This window comes from Heterodontus francisci, chromosome 4, assembly GCF_036365525.1.
Source record: "Heterodontus francisci isolate sHetFra1 chromosome 4, sHetFra1.hap1, whole genome shotgun sequence".
NCBI classification, from domain to species: Eukaryota; Metazoa; Chordata; class Chondrichthyes; order Heterodontiformes; family Heterodontidae; genus Heterodontus; species Heterodontus francisci.
Genome location: NC_090374.1, coordinates 147319020 through 147340766, shown reverse-complemented (window position 1 = coordinate 147340766; position 21747 = coordinate 147319020). Strand labels below are relative to the sequence as shown.

Below are 21747 nucleotides of genomic sequence, written 5' to 3'. Positions count from 1 at the left end.
CTCATACAAGCAACGCACAAAGTTAACATGCAAGTGCAGCAGGCTATTAGGAAGGCAAATAGCATGTTGGCCTTTATTGCAAGGGGATTGGAGTACAGGAATAAAGAAGTCTTACTAAAATTGTACAGGGCTTTGGAAAGACCGCACCTGGAATACTGTGTGCAGTTTTGGTTTCCACATTAAAGAAAGGATATACTTGCACTGGAGGCAGTACAGCGAAGATTTACTAAATTGGTCCCTGGGATGAGGGGGCTGTCCCATGATGAAAGGCGGAGTAAATTGGGCCTATATCCTCTGGAGTTTAGAAGAATGAGGGGCAATCTAATTGAGACATACAAGATTCTGAAAGGGCTTGATAGGATAGAAACTGAGAGATTATTCCCACTGGTCAGGGAATCTAGAACACGGTGACACAGTCTCAGGATAAGGGGTCAATCATTCAGGACTGAGAGGAGGAGAAATTACTTCACTCAAAGGATTGTGAATCTTTGGAATTCTCTACCCCAGAGGGTTGTGGATACTCTATCAATCACTGAATACATTTAAGGCTGGGTTAGATAGATAGATTTTTGGTCTTGCAGGGAATCAAGGGATATGGGGAGCTGGCAGGAAAGTGGAATTGAAGGCCAAGATCAGCCATGATTGTATTGAATGGTGGAGCAGGCTCGATGGGCCATATGATCTACTTCTGTTCTAATTTCTCGTGTTATTAGTTGGCCATTATCACATTGCTGTTTGCAGGAGTTGATTGCGCATGTACTGGCTGCCATGTTTACCACAATACAACAGTGGTGTCCGTGGTCGCAAAAGGCACTATATAATTGCAAGTCTTGCTTTTGTTTTAAATACATGTAAAATGGAATATAGTGATTGATGGGCATTACCTACAGCTCCATTCACACAAATCTTAAATAAAATGGTGTCCCAAATGCCTCAGAAGTAACTTTGTTTATTTTCCACTAGACTAATTCCCAGTATAAATCATCTTAGTTATCAAGATAGGATAAAAAGAGTTGGGACTCTACACTTCACAGAAGCGTAGACTAAGGGGCGATCTGATTGAGGTATAAGATGAAGGGAGTAGATTGTGTTCCAGTTGACATTTTGTTCCAATTAAATAATTTAGGGAGGACCAGGGGTTATAATTTTAAATTGGGTAAGGCTAGATCTAGGTTAGCTGTCAGGAGGGAATTCTTTTCCTAGAGAATAGCAGACCTCTGATTAGGCTGCTGCTCATGCAGTGGATGCCGACTCGCTGAATTCCTTCAAGCGAGAGCTGTTTCTGCTTGGGATGGTTATCATCTCTTGCAAATGGTAGGTACTTTAGGGAATTCAGGGCCAGAGTGATCGCCTAACTAGTTTTGTTCGCCTGGGTGGGTCAAACAGCAATTTTCCTTCTCCAAAATGACCTCTTGTGTTTACCTAGTTTTACCCCTCTCAGGGATCACATGGCTTTGGGTGAGGTGGAGTGTGTATATATTGTGATCAACAAGGTATCAATTATGCGAACCAGAGGGTCTTTAATTGTCCGTCATTGTTTGTAAGTTCATTTTTCCCACTTCTCTTTCCTCTTCTGAGGGTGGTTAATCCAGCTTTGGTTCCACCAACATCGAAAGGCCTTGCACAAGTAAGTATTCTTTATATGTGATCCCAATAGTTAAGTACCAACAGGCTACTTAATACAAGATCTCAAGCATGACATCCACTTTGATGCTATCCTCAAATGATGTGCACACACAAACATCTTCCATTGAGGCTAATCACAGCGAAGCCATTAACCCCACTGGTCAAGTACAGCCAACCTAGCACATTCCTGGGACATGTGGTACAGTTAAAACATAAAAGCATAGTAACAAGAGAGAGAATATTAATTATCCTTCGTTGTAAAACAAGAGAGTTAAATACATTTTTCCTTAAATTGACAGTTTCATAGTATAGAAGTGCCACTAATTTTTTAATCTTGATGACTTTTACACCAAAATTCTATAACTTGCAACAATTATCTAAAAGTGCATTCAATAATATAGAACTGAAGACAAAGTTACCTGTCTATGCAAATTGTATTCATAGCATCGATTCGCATATATAGCATCTCCGTGGCTTGTGCAAGCTGAGATTTATCAGTTAAGTAAAACATGTAATGAAACGTGTTTCAGAAAATTACAGTTACAAAGGAGGCTGCTAACATGAAGAATTTTTTTTATGCAGCGAGTGGTTAGGACCTGGAATGACTGTCTGAGAGTGTGATGGAAGCAGATTCAATCGTGGCTTTCAAAAGGGAATTGGATAATTATCTGAATAGGGCTACGGGGAAAAAACAGGGGAGTGGGACTAGCTGAATTGCTCCTGCAGAGAGCTGGCACAGACATGACCGGGCCTAATGGCCTCCTTCTGTGCTGTAACCATTCAACGTTTACCAATTTGTGAAGAGAAAGCTAATAGCCCCACAATCAGTTAATTATCTGGCGAGTCAATAATTTTACTTTGAAACCAGATTTATATGCATTCTGTAACAATAAGTTCATAGTATACTACACAGTTTTAGCAAAACATTTAATGCTCAATTCTCCAACATTCCTATGCAATATTGCTAAAATGGTCTTCCACATCTTAAAACTTTCTGAACAAATTATAAAAAAAAAAAAATCCGCTAGATCACAATCCTGATATGCATTTTGAACAATTTTAACCATTAACTAGCGATAAATAATTCTTAATCAGTATATGTCAATATTACACCTTGAGCATGGCACACCGCAAGCTTTCTCTATAGAGCAGCTGAGCCACAGAGATCATCTTGACTCCCATTTTAATCCCTGCTATGTGCTGAGTTAATTTCTCCTAGCTGGGACAGTATCAGGGACACAATTATCCTGTGAACCTGGATAGGGAGAGGAAATTGGCAATAGCCGCCAAGTCCTGACCGGCAGCCAGTGACCCCTGAAGAGTCAGTGAGTGTGTGCACCGATACAAATGCACTTGCTTGAGATGCCCCCATGATCAAATAACCCATCAGTACTAATAGTCAAGGCTCAAGGGGAAGATACTGAGAGTGTCTGACAGGTACTGACGGAACCATACCTCAACAATGGGGGAGGAGGAGGAAAAATTGGTAAAAAGAAGGACAAAGAAGAAATTAAACATCAATTTTTTAAAAAAGTATATTCCTTATTTAATATTTATTAATGTCCATGGTTCTGATGATCGACCTGAAACTTTAAATCTATTTCTCGCTCCACAAATGCTGCCTGAATTACTGAGTGTTTCCAGTATTTTTTGTGACTATGACTGTTCTCATTGTTGTGGCAACCCAACATTTAATGAGACCTACAGTAAGAAGGGGGAGGGGGAGAGATTGATAGAACTTAAATTTGTATGGCAAGTCATGCTTCAGAGTCATCTCAAAGTGCTTCACAGACCATGATTTGAAGTACAAGTGGCTCAAATAGTCAAAACCAAGAGCAGTGGAAAGTTTGCAAGAAATGTTACCTTAGAGAATTTCTCTGCTTGTTGGATCAAGAGAACAAGTTTCAACCTCAGACTCTGATGAAAGCCTGCGCTTCTTAGAGAGTATATATTTAAATGACACACACATGTAGCAAAATCAGACCAATGTATCACAACAAGCCAATATCTAGGTAAATCTCAAGGGTCAACTTGAGTTTCTCTTAGAGTCACTCACCAGTCCACTGACCTGTACAATCACAATGTCTTCTGAAGCAAGATGATACTGGAAATGGCAGGTCTCCATGTGGTGGGAAAACAATGAAAATATTCTACAGAATTTATGAAAACTATAATGCAGACAGGAGGAGCACTTGATATTGAAGGTACTCTTCCTATGTTTCCTCCTGAATGGTTAGCATTTTGCCCATGTTTCCTCCAAATAACTAACATTGCCAAAAGGATACCACTTGTGGCAAAGAGCCGGGCTGCAGTTTGCAGAGTTCAATCAACAGTGTTGTATACATGACCTCAATGTGAGGGGGTAAGGGCAACTGGAAAAGTTCTCCGAAGACAACCTATGAAACAATAGTCAGTAGCATAACTGAATAAATGCTTTTAATTTACTGGAAGTGAACAGAAATATATGTGCAACTGTATAAATGTGTTTATAGAATCACGATTACCCTACCCCATTTTGAAGTCTTAGCAATTCCATTATCTTAGTAAAAGCATCAACAGCAAAACTGTCAAGCAACAGATGTCAAAATGCCAGTTTCCTTTTGCAATGTGTCCACATGTACTGCCAGCTTCAACTACTTACTGTTTGTACTTGTGCACTTTTGCTGGAGTAATGGACCAACCCAACCTCTAAGTCTCATTGTCTTTCACTCCTCCCTTTACCATTTTATTCAGAGCTAATGGATATTCAAACACATTTTGGCTGTTAAGAACATTCTAATGACTGAAAAAGTGCAAACAGCACTAATCTGCACAAAAAAAATTCCATCTAAAGCTGCAACTACTTGGGTTCGTGAAGCAAATGATGGGAGCTTGTGTGGCACTTTAACGCCTAAACCTATACCACATTAGCCAAATGGACAGAGATATTTTAACGTACCACTGAAATAATAGAGCCATAGAGTCACACAGCACAGAAACAGGCCCTTCGGCCAATTGTGTCCGTGCTGGCCATCAAGCACCTATTTATTCTAATCCCATTTTCCAGCACTTGGCCCGTAGCCTTATATGCTATGGCATTTCAAGCGCTCATCTAAATACTTCTTAAATGTTGTGAGGGTTCCTGACTCTAACACCCCTTCAGGCAGTGTGTTCCAGATTCCAACCACCCTCTGGGTGAATAATTTTTTTCTCAAATCCCGCTAAACCTCCTGCTCCTTACCTTAAATCTATGTCCTCTGGTTACTGACCCCTCTGTCACAAAATACAGTTTCTCCTTATTTACTTGAGCATAACCCTTCACGATTTTGAACATCTAAAATCGCCTTGCCACCTTCTCTGCTCTAAGGAGAATACAGGTTTCTCCTGGCTCGTCACATAACTGAAGTCTCCCATTATTGGTACCATTCTAGTTAATTTCTTCTGCACCCTCTCCAAGGCCTAACCATCCTTCCTAAAGTGAGGTGCCCAGATTTGAAAATACTCCAGCTGTGGCCTAACTAGTGTTTTATAAATATTTAGCATAGCCTCCTCGCTTTTGTACTATGTTCTTCTATTAATAAAGCCAAGGAACCCTTTTTTTTTAAAAACAACCTTCTCAACTTGTCCTGCCATCTTCAAAGACCCCCTTGAGAAGTGTACCATTTACAGTTTATAGTACCTTTCCTCATTCTTCCTACCAAAATGCATTACTTCACACTTCTGAGTTAAATTTCAACTGCTGTGTGACTGTCCATTTCACCAGTCTATGTCCCCTTAAAGTCTTTTGCAATCCTCCTCATTGTTAACTAAATTTTCCAATTTTGTGTCATTTGTAAGCTTTGAAATGATGTCCTGTATATGCAAGCCCAGGTCATTAAGGCAAAAGGAGTACTGATCCCAACACCAATCCCTGGGGAACACCATTGTACACTTCCCTTCAGTCTAAAAAACTGTTCACTACTCTCTGCTTTCTGTCCCTTAGCCAATTGTGTACCCTTGCTGCCCTAACCCTTTAATCCCATGGGCTTTTATTCCAGCAAAGATTTAACATACATTCAGCTTACTTGAGTCTTTATTCATGGATTTTGTTGCAGCATCAGAACACTGGAAAGGTTTCTTTCAAACATGTGGCTTAATTCGGGAAGTTCACACAATCTCTAGTTCAGTAAATTGAAAAATGTATATAAAATAGGCAATGTCTTTTTTAACTTGACTTCTACCTTCTAATTTTCTAGATTAGAAAATCAAATCTCCAGTAAGATAAAATGTGAGTCACCAACTTCCATAAAAAAGGAACACACCTCCACTATATGATAATTCAGAGGAATCTTGTTTTTCCCAGGATAGCTAAGCAGCTGTGCAGCACTGTCAAAGAGAAGAAAAATCAGCCAAGGCAAATTAAGGCAAAAACATCAGAAATATAAACCTACAAATGTTAAGGGAGCATTACATTGAGAAACTCGACTATGAAGTTGCATTATGTCAGTGATCCAGGAAATGAAGTGTTATCATTCTTGCACAGACCAAAATTTAGCAGTTCAACCCAATCTTACTTCAATCTAGTCTGCAATTTCTGCAGCAAGATCAATCACCAGACGTTGACGAATGAACTTAAGATAATGGACCAGCACCGACAGCAATTGAAATTTATTAGAGGTCCCAGTTTATAGTTAGCAGACAAACCCACACATCATTTTGGAATTACTGCTTTCTCTTCCCATCTCCTTATACTAGCCAAATTCCCAGCATTTTTTTTAAATAGTATTTTATTATATACACACACAAAAAAAACTTAAATTTAATATTACTTCTTTTCCCAACAAGAAAATATTACTGCAGTACTGAAAGGATGCAGACATTACCATGTCTTTCTTTCTTTCCAATGCGATTTGATGATGCAGTGCAGATTCTCCTCAATTACAAATCTCTCAACAGAGTGGCTACCAGGCATTACTGGGCCCTAAAGGAAGAAACAACAGTATAGGTATCAAGTTTAACTTAATGTTCAGTGTCCACTTAACCAAAAGAAATAAGGACAACCGAATGTCGATAAAATATTGTAATTGAAACTGTAACTAGATGAGGCAATTGATAGCCAACAATACAGCAATCCCAAGATCTGAACAACTTCTGCAGAGAGAAAATATTCAGCATTCCCAAAGCATTTCTGTCTATCTACATTGATCACAAAACAAATGTGTTCCAATAATGAAAACAACTCAATACCAGGAATGATCAGCAAATAATGAAATTTCAAGTATCCAAAACCAGTACAGGACAAAGAGGGTCAGGAAGTAAAAAGAACATTTTAAAGTACAATTTTAAGTCAGCAAAGACCAGGTGAATGCATCACCAGCAGTGTTGCAATTTATGCTTGGATTAGCAATATACCTGGACAAGGACCACATATGCACTTTAAATGTAAGCACTTTGAGTGACACTGGGTAAATTGATAAATTGAATAGTAATCAGTACAGACATTAGTAGAATCTAACAAGCAAATCCACAGCAGTGATAAAATATCCCAGCCAACGATCCCACATCTGCTGTCAGGAACCTAATGCATATATAAAAGCAAAATACTGCGGATGCTGGAAATCTGAAATAAAAACAAGAAATGCTGGATTCACTCAGCAGGTCTGGCAGCATCTGTGGAAAGAGAAGCAGAGTTAACGTTTCGGGTCAGTGACCCTTCTTCGGAACTGATGCATATAGTCCCTCTTGTCCACCAATCCTTTGCTTGCTGACCTACACTGGCTCCCAGTCCATCAATGCCTCAAATTTAAAATTCTCATCCTAGTGTTCAAATCCCTCCTTGCCCTCGCCACTCCCGATCTCTAACCTCCTCCAACCCTACAACATTGAGAACTCTGCACTTCTACCTCTGTCCTCTTGCACATCTCCTACCCTCTTCGCCCCACCACTGGCAGCTAAGCCTTCAGCTGTCTAGGCCCCAAGCTCTGAAATTCTCTCCTCTCCAACTTTAAACCTCCTTAAAATCTAACACTTTGGCTAAGCTTTTAGTCACACCTCCTGATATGTTCTTCTTTGGCTCAATCTACTTGACTGAATACGCTGCTGTAAAGCACTTGGGATGTTTTGTTAAGGGTGCTATATAAATGCAAGCGTTGTTGCACATTCATGCTTAGTTACCTGTATGGAGTCACTAAACAAAAACATTCAAAACGCAAAAAGGAGGCCAACAGCCTTTTATGCTTAGACTGAGACTTCAGGTCTGAACACTGCTAAACCTCCTTCACAATATATGTAAAAGGATATTTTCCCTCCTCTGCTGAAAACTGGAGCAACTGCAACCCTCATATCTTAGCTTCATGGCCAAACTTCGCAAGAGCCTGGAAAGCAAAGGTCAGCAGCCCATTCAGCTTTAAGGCACTGCAAGAGAACCCGATAAAGCATAAATACTGGGTGGAGACTGTATCAGCAAGGACCACTGAATAAGTAGTAAGAGCAGTTTTATAGTTAGTAATTAGGCTGATTTTAACACCCCCCGCACAAGTTCAGTTGAGGGCAGGTACTTTATCACAGATGAAGGACAGAATACGGAATTTTCTGATTTGTGTTGCTCAGCACTAAATTGCATGAAGCACATGACCTTTAAATCAACAGGGAAGCTCTATGAAACTGTACCATAATTAGAATAAGTTGGGAACAGGCAATGGAAGAGCTAACTGCCTGAAGTTTGCTGCACTATTTATTGCAGTCGCCAGCACTCACTGTTATTACAGGATAAAACTGGCAGCAACTTCTGGCATCTGCACGTGAACAGTTAAACATAGAAACCTGGAACTTGTTGTCAGTGATATCCTTCTCCCCCACAGGCAACATTGTTGCAGTCTTTGCGGATGGAATCTGTACAGAGATCATTGTGATGGCATGAACTTAGGATAATTACTCACTACTCTCACACTACAGATGAAAAAGGTAGGCTTGCACAATCAGGAGCAACTGAGATTTTAGCGTAATAAGTACTAACTGCTAAATGACCTCTCTGGCCCTGAAAAATTGATTTTCTAAGTGTGGAGTCACACTCCCGCAGAAGAAAATTAATGTTGCAAATATTTTTTTTAAATAAAAATTATTTAAGTTTTTCCTCATTATGTCTCTCCCTTAATCCCATGAATATGCTCCAATCCTTCCTGTACACTGATTTAAATATAATTTCTATTTCCTGCGATTTTACTTCCTGCTTTGGAGTCTATGTGTCTCAGTAAGGATTCTTCAATCTGATTGACTGAAGATTCTTCCACCTGCTTTGACTGACCTGATGACTGACATCACAGATCCGACAAGCCTGCAGTTTCTGGGGAACTTTTTAAAATATTTGTTCATGGAATGGGGTATCGCTGGCAAGTCTAGCATTTACTTCCCATCCCTAATTGCCCTTGAGAAGGTGTGAGTGAGCTGCATTTTTGAACTGCTGCAGTTGTGGCATAGGTACACCCATAGTGCTATTAGGAAGGGACTTCTAGGATTTTAACCCAGACACAGTGAAGAAATGGCAATATATTTTCAAGTCAGGATGGTGTACGGCTTGGCAGGGAACTTGCAGGTGATGTTCCCATGTGTTTACCATCTAGAAGGCAGCAGAGATCGTGGATTTGGAAGGTGCTGTTGAAGGAATCTTGGTGAGTTACTGCAGTGCATCTTGTGATGGTACACACTGCTACTGCTGTGTGCCAGTGGTGGAGGGAGTGAATGTTGAAGGTGTTTGCTGGGGTGCCCATCAGGTGGGCTGCTTTGTCCTGGGTGGTGTCAAGCTTGAGTGTTGTTGAAGCTGAACTCATCCAGGCAAATACAGAATCCATCACACTCCTGACTTGTGTCTTGTAGATGGTGCACAGGCTTTGAGGAGTCAGGAGGTGAGTAACTAGTCAGAGAATTCCCAGCCTTTGACCTGCTCTTGCAGCCACAGTATTTATATGGCTGGTCCAGTTAAGTCTGGTCAATGGTAACCCCCAGGAAGTTTATAGTGGGAAATCCAGCGATGGTAATGCCACTGAACGTCAATGGGAGATGGTTAGATTCTTTCTCGTTGGAGATGGTCATTGCCTGGCACTTGTGTGGTGCAAATGTTACCAGTCACTTATCAGCCCAAGCCTGAATGTTGTCCAGGTGCCGCTGCAGATGGACAGAGACTGCTTCAGTATCTGAGAAGTTGCAAATGGTACTGCCTTTAGCTCTCAGTCTCGCCTCTCTCACTCCTTCATTCGAACCACTTCTTGTTTTGTAGGAGCTAGAACAGCATCTATTCCTTCACTCACCAAATTCCCCGAGTTAAGTACTCTGTCGAGCTGTACTCTGTGTGACATACCTACATAATCTAGCCTGCCTTCAGTGCAGTACTATGGAAGTACTGCACTGCTAGAGAAACTGTCATTTAGATACGATGTTAAACAGAGGCCCCATCTGCCCTCAGCTGGACCCAAAATATTTCATGACACTATTTTGAAGAGCAGGAGAGTTCTCCTGGCTCTGGCCAATATTTATCCCACAACAATATCAATGAAACAGATTATCTAGTCACTTATTTCACTGCTGTTTGTGGGAGCTTGCAGTGTGCAAGCTTTGGCATTTCTTACATTACAACAGTGACTACACTTCAAAAGTACCTCAATCGCTGTAAAGCTCCTTGGGCATCCAATGGTTGTGCAATGCAAGTTTGTTCCTCTATTATAAGCTTTGGATGTGTTAGTTTAGGAAGAATGTTAAGGCCATGGGGAAGCACGCGGGATATTCAGTAAGATGATACCAGGGATTAGAAGCTTTTGTTCTGTACAAGCAGAGAAACTGGGGCTATTTTCATTCGGACAAAGACTAAGGGAAGATCTGATATAGGTGTGCAAAAGTACAAGTGCTTTCGATAACCACCATTATTAGTGGACTGGTAACTAGAGGTAAAAATTCAAGATCGCCACCAAGACAATGAAGGGGGTAGGTAACAGAAATTAAGTAATTAATGTTTGCAGAGGTTTGTTAGAACATACAAATCCCAATTGGAAACATTGGTGGAGGCAGGATTCATAATAGCTTGAAAAAGGGAAGCATGTAAATATCTGAAAAAGGGTACAGAGAAAGAGGAGGGAATAAAGAGTAAGTGGATAGCTCTTTTAGGACAGTCGGCACCATGTGCTGCGGGCTACAACCTTCTGATTCTAAGTCACAGTTTCACTATTTGTAGTATTCCCCACCACCATTTTATTTCGACATTACAGCACACAAGTTACACTGAGATTTTACAATGTACTGCTGAAACACTTGGAATTCTATATTCAGTTTTGGTCCTCGTGCCACTAAAAAGATATGAGGGTACAGAAAAGAGCAAGACTGGTTCCAAAAGCAAAGATAACCATGTTCATTGAATAGAATCATACAAGTGTGAAGCAAGATTGAGAAGCTCACTCACTTTCTTTCTAGACTGTAAAGCTTAACACGATAGATGTTTGGAATAATTTATCAAGCCAGGTAATAAAGGTAAAATTATTGAGATTATTCAAAATACAAACAGTGGCCACAGTAGGATAACTTGTGTACGAGGGACTGCAATGATATTTTGTCATCCCAGATCTGTGTGTTGTGGTCCTTAATCCATGCAACCCAATACTCAAACAGCATATCACATGGAAATCGAGACAACAGCTGGACTTCCCTCTCTACAATGTCTCAACAATTAATGTGACAGTATATTCTGGCTCCATTGATCAGCATCTGGTGCCGAAATAGCACCACCAATTTGATTTTATAGATGGTAGTCTGTTATATGTCAAAAAGGCAAAGGACTCCATATTAAGGAATGATAAAGTGTGTGTAAAATTATCCACATTAAAACCATGAAAAATCATTTACTTTAAGCAAACCAAATAACTGATCCACATGATAAACAAAACACAGTGGGCAACAGAAAATTCAGTTTATTCCACATGAGCTGCCGATTACAAATTAAATATTTACTGCTTTTGATATTCTATTTGTTTGCTCCAATATCTATACATCCAACAACTTGTATTTATATTGCGTGTTTAACATAGAAAAACATCCCGAGCCATGTCATAGAGCCACAATTTGATCAAAAAAACCATAATTGTTTAGCAACTGATCCTTATGCAGCTCACATACTAGTGACCAATCAGCAAAAATAAACATTACTGCGTACCTCAGGGGCATCTGTGTAGTCAAACATTCTGAAAATTACTCGTGGCACAGGGTAGATCGAGTCCTTTGTGTGGGGAGGTGGGGTGAAAGGTGGCAAGTTATGCTGCAAGGCCTCACAGAGTACGCTGTCAAAAGCCAAGTACGGTCTCAGGATATGTTTCTCCTGCCAACGATCCTTTTTCATCTTCTGAATTTGAGCCCAAAGACAGTCTAAGTACTGTGAAGAAAACATTGCCCTTCAATACAGGGATAAATATGACCAGTCATTCATTACACGTGGAAATTTAATATTTGCAACTTTGAAATTTTGCCATTGCATTTATTCTAACAATTGTAAAAAAGGTTAAAATCAGTGCTAAGAGTGAGATTTTAGAAATACCGTACAGGGAGTTATAGTGCTGGACAAGGTGACAAAAGAATTTAACCATGAGGATGAGAATTAAAATCGCACTGTAGGACCAGGAAGTCAATGTAGGTCAGCGAGGACAGGGGTAATAGGCGAGTGGGGCGATCAATGGGCAGCATAGTTTTAGATGAGGTGAATTTTATGGGGAGTGGACAATGGGAGGCTGGCCAAGAGAACACAGGAATTATGCCATTATAACATATCTCAACAAGGGCCTCATCAGATTTGCATTCCAATACAGCAGTAGAGTCATCTCAAAAACTAATTCTCTGGCAGGTCCATAATCATCTGCTCCAGAACCTAATTGCTTTAGGAATTAGATTTTGTAATACACTTAAAACAAAATACACAATGACATAAGAACTTTGGATGTCCATCAATGGGAGGGTTATATCATATGAGAATCATGCACTCTGATTTTTGTCAAGTTTGGTTCAGGTTGAACCATTGGAATTGTCACTTACTGGCTTATATTTTCAGTCCTGATCTATAACCAAAATAACTGCAGAAAACAAAATGATTCCAGAATGAGGACCTCTAAGGATGCAGTCACACAACTATAGAATCAGCATGAATCAGTGTTGTTGAAACTGCTTCACTGACTCAAAATGTGATGTGAATGCAGTGTGAAGTGGTAATATGTGGAAAGAAAATTCACAAACAGCATGCAATAACTTGGAGACTCATTTCAAACAACTGTAGGCAAATCCCACAAGCAACTTTAACCACAAGTAAATTGTAAAGCCATTTCTAGATGACTGCCGAGATGTCACTATTGCATTATTGCTCCCCATTTTCCCAAATTGCTTGCCATTTTCCTGAATATTCAACTTCACATTACCAGGATAACTTCTTTAATACTCTTGCACTTTACAATGAGGTAGAAATCTCCATGTAGCTTGATTTACACATCCTTTGGAAGAAGTGGGGGGTGGGGGGGGAAGCAGAAAGAGAGAAGATGTTCTGTTCTCCCCTTGCCTCAGCCCTTGTAGGTCATATAATCTGCCTGTTGTCATCTGTAAATTCTGATCTGTAGTTGTGGCTAGGAAACGTATGTCAATTAATAATTTGCACATTGATTTCACTTCTGGAGAAGTATCTGGCTTCTAATTGGCTCCTCCCTGTTAATTCTATAGCTAGAACTGAAGCCTCATCACACAGGTTGAACCTGTGGCCTACTGCTCCATGGTGCAGTATGTTCCTACACCACCTACCACACAGTGCAATGGCTCACATACAACAGGAGATAACAGGGTCTTCAAGTAAACTCCAGACATGATTATATATAGAATAAATTGTTTAATATGTAGGAACTGCAATACAAGTCACAGCACATAACCCTTTGTTTCTCACCGTTTCTATACCCTCTGGGTCTTGCCTTATATTTCTAGTTACCCAGGGTTGAGAAGAGCCTCAATTTCACTTTTCCCACAGTCTAAGCAATCAGAAGAGAGACGAACAACAGAGTACAGAAGTTATATTAAAAAAAAACCTAAGACATCTGCAGCTATTCTGGTGAGCAGTTAAAATGGGCTTTTTGAAATGACTGCAAGTGGGAGAATGTTAGTTTGGTTCAACAGTTTTTTAAGTTCTAAAAGGATGGAAATCTCTCCTTACACTCTCCCAATTCCCATTTTGTCCTTCAGTTAAGAATAATGGCACAGTCTGAGCTGCAGATGTTTGTGTACCGTTTCAAAATCACTGACAAGGGGTAGTTCCTTGAGCAGACCTTCTGATACATCATCGTTCACCCAAATATAACATGCAATTGCTTTGCATCTTTCACTCTAGCAGTTCACCCGAGAACCAGCAAGAAAACCCCTCAATGAGAAAAGGAGAAGGTTCCTCCAACTAATGTAGCAAATTGGACCACAGTATTTGTCAGATGTCACTCAACAGAAAGATCAGTTCTCAGACAGCTGCACATTGCATAACCACTCAACAGAAACATTTACAAAATTCATGTCCAGGCTTCAGGAGTCCTCAAGAGAAAAGTGTTGGCTTTCAACTAGCCTTCTTACCTCTTCCTGCACTTGAGGTTGTTCAGCAATCCAGCATTGCAGCATTGGTACATGATGCTTTTGGCGTCTCCTACAAACAGGTATGGCAAATAGCAAATTTAAGTCTTGGCCCTACATGCCATTACAGTATTAGAAGAGATTTCTGTGCGAAATCTGCAGTTCTACAAGTAGCCTGAATGTTTTAATGCAGCTTAATAGAAATATCTCAACGGGCTTTATGTAATCCTATAGAGTTCAAAATGTAATGGTTTAACTTGATTATTGTATTAAGTCACAAGTTCAAACCTAGATAGGACAGTCCAATTTCCTCCCTACCTAATCCAAGCACTAGCCCAAAAGTCTGCACTTGATAACCCTATTAGATATCAGCTGAGCCCCAACTCTCATTCGCTGGAAGAGTTAAAGAATGCCACTCGAACATGAGGCTATCTCCAGCATCACGCAATGAAAACTGACCTTCTAGCAAGATAATCCAAAGCATGTAAACATTGCTGACAATTGTAATGAACATGGTCAAAGCACTTAATTTACATTAAAAGTACATTGAAATAGTTACCATCTAGAACAAAATAATAAGTTAAAATGTTAAATGTTGCAGCTTAATCCTTATTTTGATTCATTAAACAAATGCTTAACATCGCATCTTCCCTCATGACAATCAGAATCAGTGGATTCAGAGTACATATTGATATATTTGTTAAAATTCTCTCCGAATGATGAGGGGGTGAGTGTAACTTCCTTTAAAAAACTGAACATTGACATTTTAAAACACCAACATTGGGTGCCAAAATGGGAACATCAGATTGATTCCAGTTTACTAAGCTGGTGGATGCTGTAGACTGCTGTCTCGTGGCAGAAGGAAAGTAGACTTCCCTGTACAAGAACTCAGCTCAAAGCCGCTACCCAAAAGTGGGGGTTTAGACTAAAGTGTAGCTGCACTCCCAGCAATAGAGGCACAAACATGTAGCAATTTATCTCATTGGAAATGTTTTAAAATTAAATCTAGACCAGGAAAGTCCCTGGTCTGCTCTGACACACAGGAAACAGAGAGTAGGAATAAACGGGTCTTTTTCCAGGTGGCAGGCAGTGACTAGTGGGGTACCACAGGGATCAGTGCTTGGGCCCCAGCTATTCACAATATATATTAATGACTTGGGTGAGGGAACTAAACGTAACATTTCCAAATTTGCAGACGACACAAAGCTGGGGGGGGGGGGGGGGGGGTGGAATAGGAGCTGTGAGGAGGATGCAAAGAGGCTCCAATGTGATTTGGACAAGTTAGGTGAGTGGGCAAATGCATGGCAGATGCAGTATGACATGAATAAATGTGAGGTTATCCACTTTGGTTGTAAAAACAGAAAGGCAGATTATCTGTATGGCGAAAGATTGGGAAAGGGGGAGGTGCAACGAGACCTGGGTGTCGTTGTATACCAGTCGTTGAAAGCAAGCATTCAGGAGCAGCAAGCAGTTAGGAAGGCGAATGGTATGTTGGCCTTCATTGCAAGAGGATTTGAGTACAAGAGCAAGGATGCCTTACTGCAGTTATACAGGGCCTTGGTGAGACCACATCTTGAGTACTGTGTGCAGTTTTGGTCTCCTTATCTGAGGAAGGATGTTCTTGCCATGGAGGGAGTGCAAAGAAGATTTACTCGGCTGATTCCTGGGATGGCAGGATTGACATATGAGGAGAGATTGGGTCAACTAGGCTTATATTCACTAGAGTTTAGAAGAATGAGAGGGGATCTCATAGAAACCTATAAAATTCTAACAGGACTAGACAGGCTAGATGCAGGGAGGATGTTCCCGATGGCTGGGGAGTCCAGAACCGGGGATCACAGTCTCAGGATACGGGGTATGCCATTTCGAACCGAGATGAGGAGAAACTTCTTCACTCAGAGGGTGGTGAACCTGTGGCATTCTCTACCACAGGAGGCAGTGGAGGCCAAGTCATTAAATATATTCAAGAAGGAGATAGATATATTTCTTAATGCCAAAGGGATCAAAGGATATGAGAAGAAAGCAGGAACAAGGTACTGAATCAAACGATAAGCAATGATCGTTTTTGAATGGCAGAGCAGGGCCGAAGGGCCGAATGGCCTACTCGCTCCTATTTTCTATGTTTTTATGACCTAGTAGCTTGCAGTGAGGGCAGTGATTAGGTACTATATTGAAGTTCACTGCCCTTGGATTTGGGAAAGGAAAACATAAAAACAAAAAGCACAGCCAGACTCCTGGTCGATAGACAATAACCGTGTACATGGAAATAAGACAAAGAGAATTGAATTGGGCTTTGATGCTCCAATGGTCAAACAGTCTAGTGATGCTCACCAGTGAGGAACTTGGGCGAGGAACCTACTGGCAACAAACACCCAAGGAACTCCACCTCACCATTAGACACCACCCAGAGAGGGTATCAACTGGAAAAGGGATAAATATTACACATTTTAAAGTCAGTCCAGGTATATCCTGTATCTGCCACATCACTACAAGCATTCTCTAAATCTGCTGAAACTTGCTCTGTGCTCCCCAGCCCGCTTTGGCATCTCCTTCTCCAGAATTTGGAAAGGAAGGATACCCTCAAATAGGAATTCAATCTATTGGTGCCTGCAGTGCAACTTTTGAATTTGAGTATCAATCAGATAGCAGTGTGCAGAGGGAATCCCAGTTGTATAGGGGAGTTGAATCATATGGAAATATGTTTCAGACCTTGCACTGCCCATGACTCCCAAGTTGCAGTACTTACATCTGTTGACAGGGGAATGAAGTGATCTCAGCCTCACACTCGTCCTAGAGAGGAAGAGTGGTGAGCTGTGATGGGAGCAAAAAAGGAATGACTGTTCCAACGCATGATAAAGAAAAGTACATCAGGGAAGGGAGCTGCAGAACCAAAGCTAGTAGCACCAGTTATCGATTTGCAATCAGAGTTTGGCACCAGCACGGACAAAAGTTCAATATAACAGCCATCGTTGCTATTTTAATTTCTTCTAATCAAATCAAAGCTCATGGCTCAAAACATTGCATATACCACTTGCTACACCATGCAGACCTCAGTCAAGGACTAGTGGATTTGAAACCAATGCCTGGCAATAGCTTAAGAAATTAATTGAAAAGCTTCACAAACATATTTGAGCTCAAGCATTAAAATTTGCAAGGCCTCTCAAAAAGCCACATTTGAACTTTAGGATTTCATTTATTAGTGAAAATGGAAAACAAAGGATGTAAACTTATTCCAGCAGATAAGTTAACATTGAGCTGCAAGTAAACCCAAAATTAACTCAATACAACTTTAGTTTTGCAGATACCAGCTTTAAAATATTACTTAATTTCTTGGTTACAATACACTGTAGCGTTGGCATAAAACATCTTCACTTTGCATCAGCTCTTAGCCAGATGGAATGTAAACCCATAGCCAGAACCGAGACCAACCCTGTAGCAAAGCAGAGCGAGACAGACTCCCTCCTCCAGAGTATCTCTCCTGCTTCACTCTAGAGTGAACTGAAGCCCTGATTCCAGATTTTGCATTGCAATTTCAGCTTTATGGAAGCAAAGAGCCTTTGCACCATTACAACTGTAATGTAAATAGAGTCTAAAGGATCTGATACTATCATGCATATTTAAATGCATTACTCTCAAAATTGAGAGCTCTTCTGAGAGCTTTAACGGAATTAATAGATCGATTTCTTTTAAAGAGCAAAATGGCCTCTTACTTCAGGTAACTTTCGATCTGTAATAGAATTCGATCCATCTCTACATCCTTTTTCTCATACAGTTCCTTTCCAACCCAGGGCAGAGAAGAGAGTACAGCATACACATACCAGTCACAGCGTACCTACAGCACAGTGAAAATGAATGTGACAAATATTTTAAAGGATTTTTAGTGCAACATTTACCAACTATGATACATAAAGGATTAATTATCTTGAAACAATATACAGCTGGGGACAATAGCATATGTTACAGGACTATAATCCAGAGGCCTGGACTAATAACCCAGAGATAGCAGTTCAAGTTCTACCACAGTAGCTGGAAAATTTAAATTTAATTAACTGAATAAGAGTGTACAGCCACAGGTCATGGTCCATTTCAGTGCCAATGGCATAGGCAGAAAGAGGGATGAGGTCCTGCATGTAGATCTTTTTAGAGGGCTTAGCAAGTAGGACCTCAAAGGCAGTAATCACCAGATTGTTCCTGATGCAGACAGGAGCAGACAGCAGATGAATAAGCGGCTGGAGAGATGGTGCAGGAGGGAGGGTTTCAGATTCCGGAGACATTGGGACTGGTTCTGGAACCCATACAGGCTGGACAGGTTGCACATCAACACATCCGGGGCCAGAGTTTTGGATGACCTCAAGTTTATGAAGGGTAGAATGTGGGAGGCTGGCCAGGAGTGCATTAGAATAGTCAAGTCTGGAGGTAACAAAGGCACGGATGAGTGCTTCAGCAGCAGAAGAGCCAAGGTGAGACAAAGGTGAACGATATTACAGGTAGAAATAGGCGGTCTTGGCAAAGGTGCTAGTGATATGTGGTTGAAAGCTCATCTCGGAGTCAAAGAGAATTTTGCTAGTGCGGTTGGAGCAGGTTTAAACCAATTTGGCAGGGCGATGGGCAACAGGACGTAGCATTAGAAAGCAGAAACAAGGTGTACAAAGGATTGGGAGAGACAGATAGCACCAGAGTAAGAAATAGTAAAATATTAGGTGGGGTCAGACTAAGAGGGAACATGAGAAAGCTTAAACTGGATTTACAGTGCATGTTTAAATGCAAGAATTATGGTAAATAAGGTTGGTGAGCTGCAGGCGCAAATAGCCACATTGAAATATAATGTTGTGGCGATATGGAGATCTGGCTCAAAAAAGGACAGGATTGAATATTTCTGGATGCCAGGTGTTCAGGAAAGATCGGGAAGGAAAGAAATGTGAGGTTAGGTGCCATTAACGACGATAACTTGTTTTAATATAGCACCTACAAGGTAATAAAACGTCACAAGGTGCTTCACAGAAACATTATTAAACAAAATAAAACACTGAGCCACATAAGCAGACATTTCAGCAGATGACGAAAAGCTTGGTCAAAGAGGTAGGTTTTAAGGAGTGTCCTAAAGAACAAATGTGAGATGGAGAGGCAGAGAAGTTTAGGGAGTGAATTCCAGAACTTAGAGCCCATGCAACTGAAGGCACGGCTACCAACAGTAAAGTAATTAAAATCAGGGATGCTAAAGAGGCCAGAATTAGATGAGCTCAAATATCCTGGAGGTTTGTAGGACTGGAGGAGATTACAGAGATAGGAAGGGGTCAGGCCATGGAGGGATTTGAAAACAAGGATGATAATTTTTAAATTGAGGCAGTGTATCTTAGAAATTGAAGTTCCCCCATTACTCTATAGTTCTTACACCTAAAAATTTGCTCCTATTGGACCCAAGGAGATGAGCTTTCAACCACATAACACTAGCAACTTTGCCAAGACTGCCTATTTCTACCTGTAATATCGCCCACCTTTGTCTCACCTCAGCTCTTCTGCTGCTGAAACACTTATCCGTGCCTTGGTAACCTCCAGACTTGACCGTTCGAATGCACTCCTGGCCAGGCTCCCACATTCTACCCATCATAAACTTGAGGTCATCCAAAACACTGCTGCCAGTATCCTAACCTGCACCAAATCCAATTCACCCATCATCCCATGCTCACTAACCTACACTGGCTAGGGCAGGAGGGTGCCTTAGAGGAAGTTTGGCCCGATGGGCTGGGAAGGGAGGAAGTGACAGAGGCAGCTGACCAGATGATCTCAATCTCGGTGACAAAGAAATCCATTAGCTCCTCGTACTTGACATTGGAGCGGAGGATGGAGGAGATGGAAAAGGGGTTTCAGAAGGCAGATTGCAGTAGATGAAAGTATTGATTAACTATTGATTAAGGGGAATATTACAGTGAAGAGGGAGGAAGTCCTGGAGAGGTCAAGGATAGAATCTATTTGGTTAGAGTTAAGAAATAGTAGAGCAGCTAATACACTACTGGGTGTATTCTATAGGCCACCAACTAAGTGGGAAAGATATAGAGCAGCAAATTTACAGGGAAAATCAGAGGCATGGGAACTATAATGTAGTGATATTGGGAGACTTCAATTATCCCAATATAGACTGGGATAATAATAGTGTAAATAGCAGAGACAGGGAAAGAGTTTAAGTGTGCTCAGCAGAATTTTCTTGATCGGTACGCTCCTGACCCAACAAGGTAGGAGACATTATGGATCTGGTTATGCGGCATGAGGTAGGTCAGGTGGACCAAGTGTCAGTAGGGAAACGTTTAGGGAAGAGTGATCATAGTATCATAAGGTTTAGATTAGCTATGGAAAAGGACAAAGGAGAAATCTATGGCAAAAATACTGAACTGCAATAAATATATATATATATATATATATAGATAGATAGATAGTAAAATGGTACTGAGAGAAAGGGCGGGGTCGATTGGAGACCTATGCATGGAGGGAGAGGACATGGCTGAAGTACTAAATGAGGACTTTGCATCCATCTTTGCCAGCACTATCTCATTGGTAAAAGCCCTAGTGAAAGAGAGGGTAGTTGAGGTATTGGATGTGCCAAAAATTGATAAAAGATGGGGCTACTAGAAAGGCTGGCTGTAGATAAAGTTAATAAGTCACCAGGATTGGACCAGATGTATCCGAGGATGCTACGGGAAGTAAGGATGGAAAATTGAGGGGGCGCTGGCCATAGTCTTCCAACCCTTCTTAGATACAGGGCTGGTGCCCAAGAACTTGAGAATTACAAATGTTGCACCATTGTTCAAAAAGGGTGCAAGGATAAACCAAGCAACTACAGACCAGTCAGTTTAACCTCAGTGGTGGGAAAGCTTTTAGAAACATTACTCCAGAACAAAATTAGCAGTTACTTGTACAAGTGGGGATAGATTAAGGAAAGCCAGCACAGGTTTGTTAAAGGCAAAACATGTTTAACTAACATGCTTGAGTTTTTTTGATGAGGTAACAGAGAGGGTTGAGAGAGTAATGCGGTTGATGTGGTATGCATGGACTTCCAAAAGATGTTTGATAAAGTGCTATATAATACGCTTGCCAGCAAAAGTTGAAGCCTATGGAATAAAAGGGACAGTGGTTGGTTGAGTAACAGAAAACAGAGTAATGGTGAACGGTGTTTTTCGGACTGCATACAAGGGGCTCCCCAGGGTCGGTACTAGAATCAGTACTTTTCTTGATAAATATTAATGACTCAAACTTGGTTGTACAAGGCACAATGTCAAAAATCTGCAGATTGCACAAAACTTGGAAGTATTGCGAACGGTGACGAAGAGGACATGGACAAGCAAGAAGATTATGATGAACCTTTATAAAACACTGCATCAGCCTCAACAGGAGTACTGTATCTAATTCAGGGCACTGTACTTTAGGAAGGATGTGAACACTTTAGAGAGCGTGCGGAAAAGATTTATAAGAATTGTTTCAGGGATAAGGGAATAGACTGGAGAAGCTAGGGTTGTGCTCGTTAGAGAAGGTTGAGAGAAGATTTGATAAGGGTGT

At 40.8% G+C, this 21747-nt stretch overlaps 1 protein-coding gene across 4 annotated transcripts in view; it reads right to left on the bottom strand.

Annotated features, from left to right (window-relative positions):
• Positions 1-21747, bottom strand: part of LOC137369286 (nuclear cap-binding protein subunit 1) — a 97396-nt gene that overhangs the window by 46016 nt on the left and 29633 nt on the right. For all 4 annotated transcript variants that reach the window (XM_068030287.1, XM_068030290.1, XM_068030288.1 and 1 more), the window contains 7 exons: positions 17910-18031; positions 14203-14272; positions 11777-11992; positions 6468-6565; positions 5907-5970; positions 3912-4022; positions 2046-2110 (listed from right to left, as the gene is read on the bottom strand). In XM_068030287.1, the coding sequence (XP_067886388.1) occupies positions 2046-2110; positions 3912-4022; positions 5907-5970; positions 6468-6565; positions 11777-11992; positions 14203-14272; positions 17910-18031 (746 nt within the window). The remainder of the gene's footprint in view (positions 1-2045; positions 2111-3911; positions 4023-5906; positions 5971-6467; positions 6566-11776; positions 11993-14202; positions 14273-17909; positions 18032-21747) is intronic.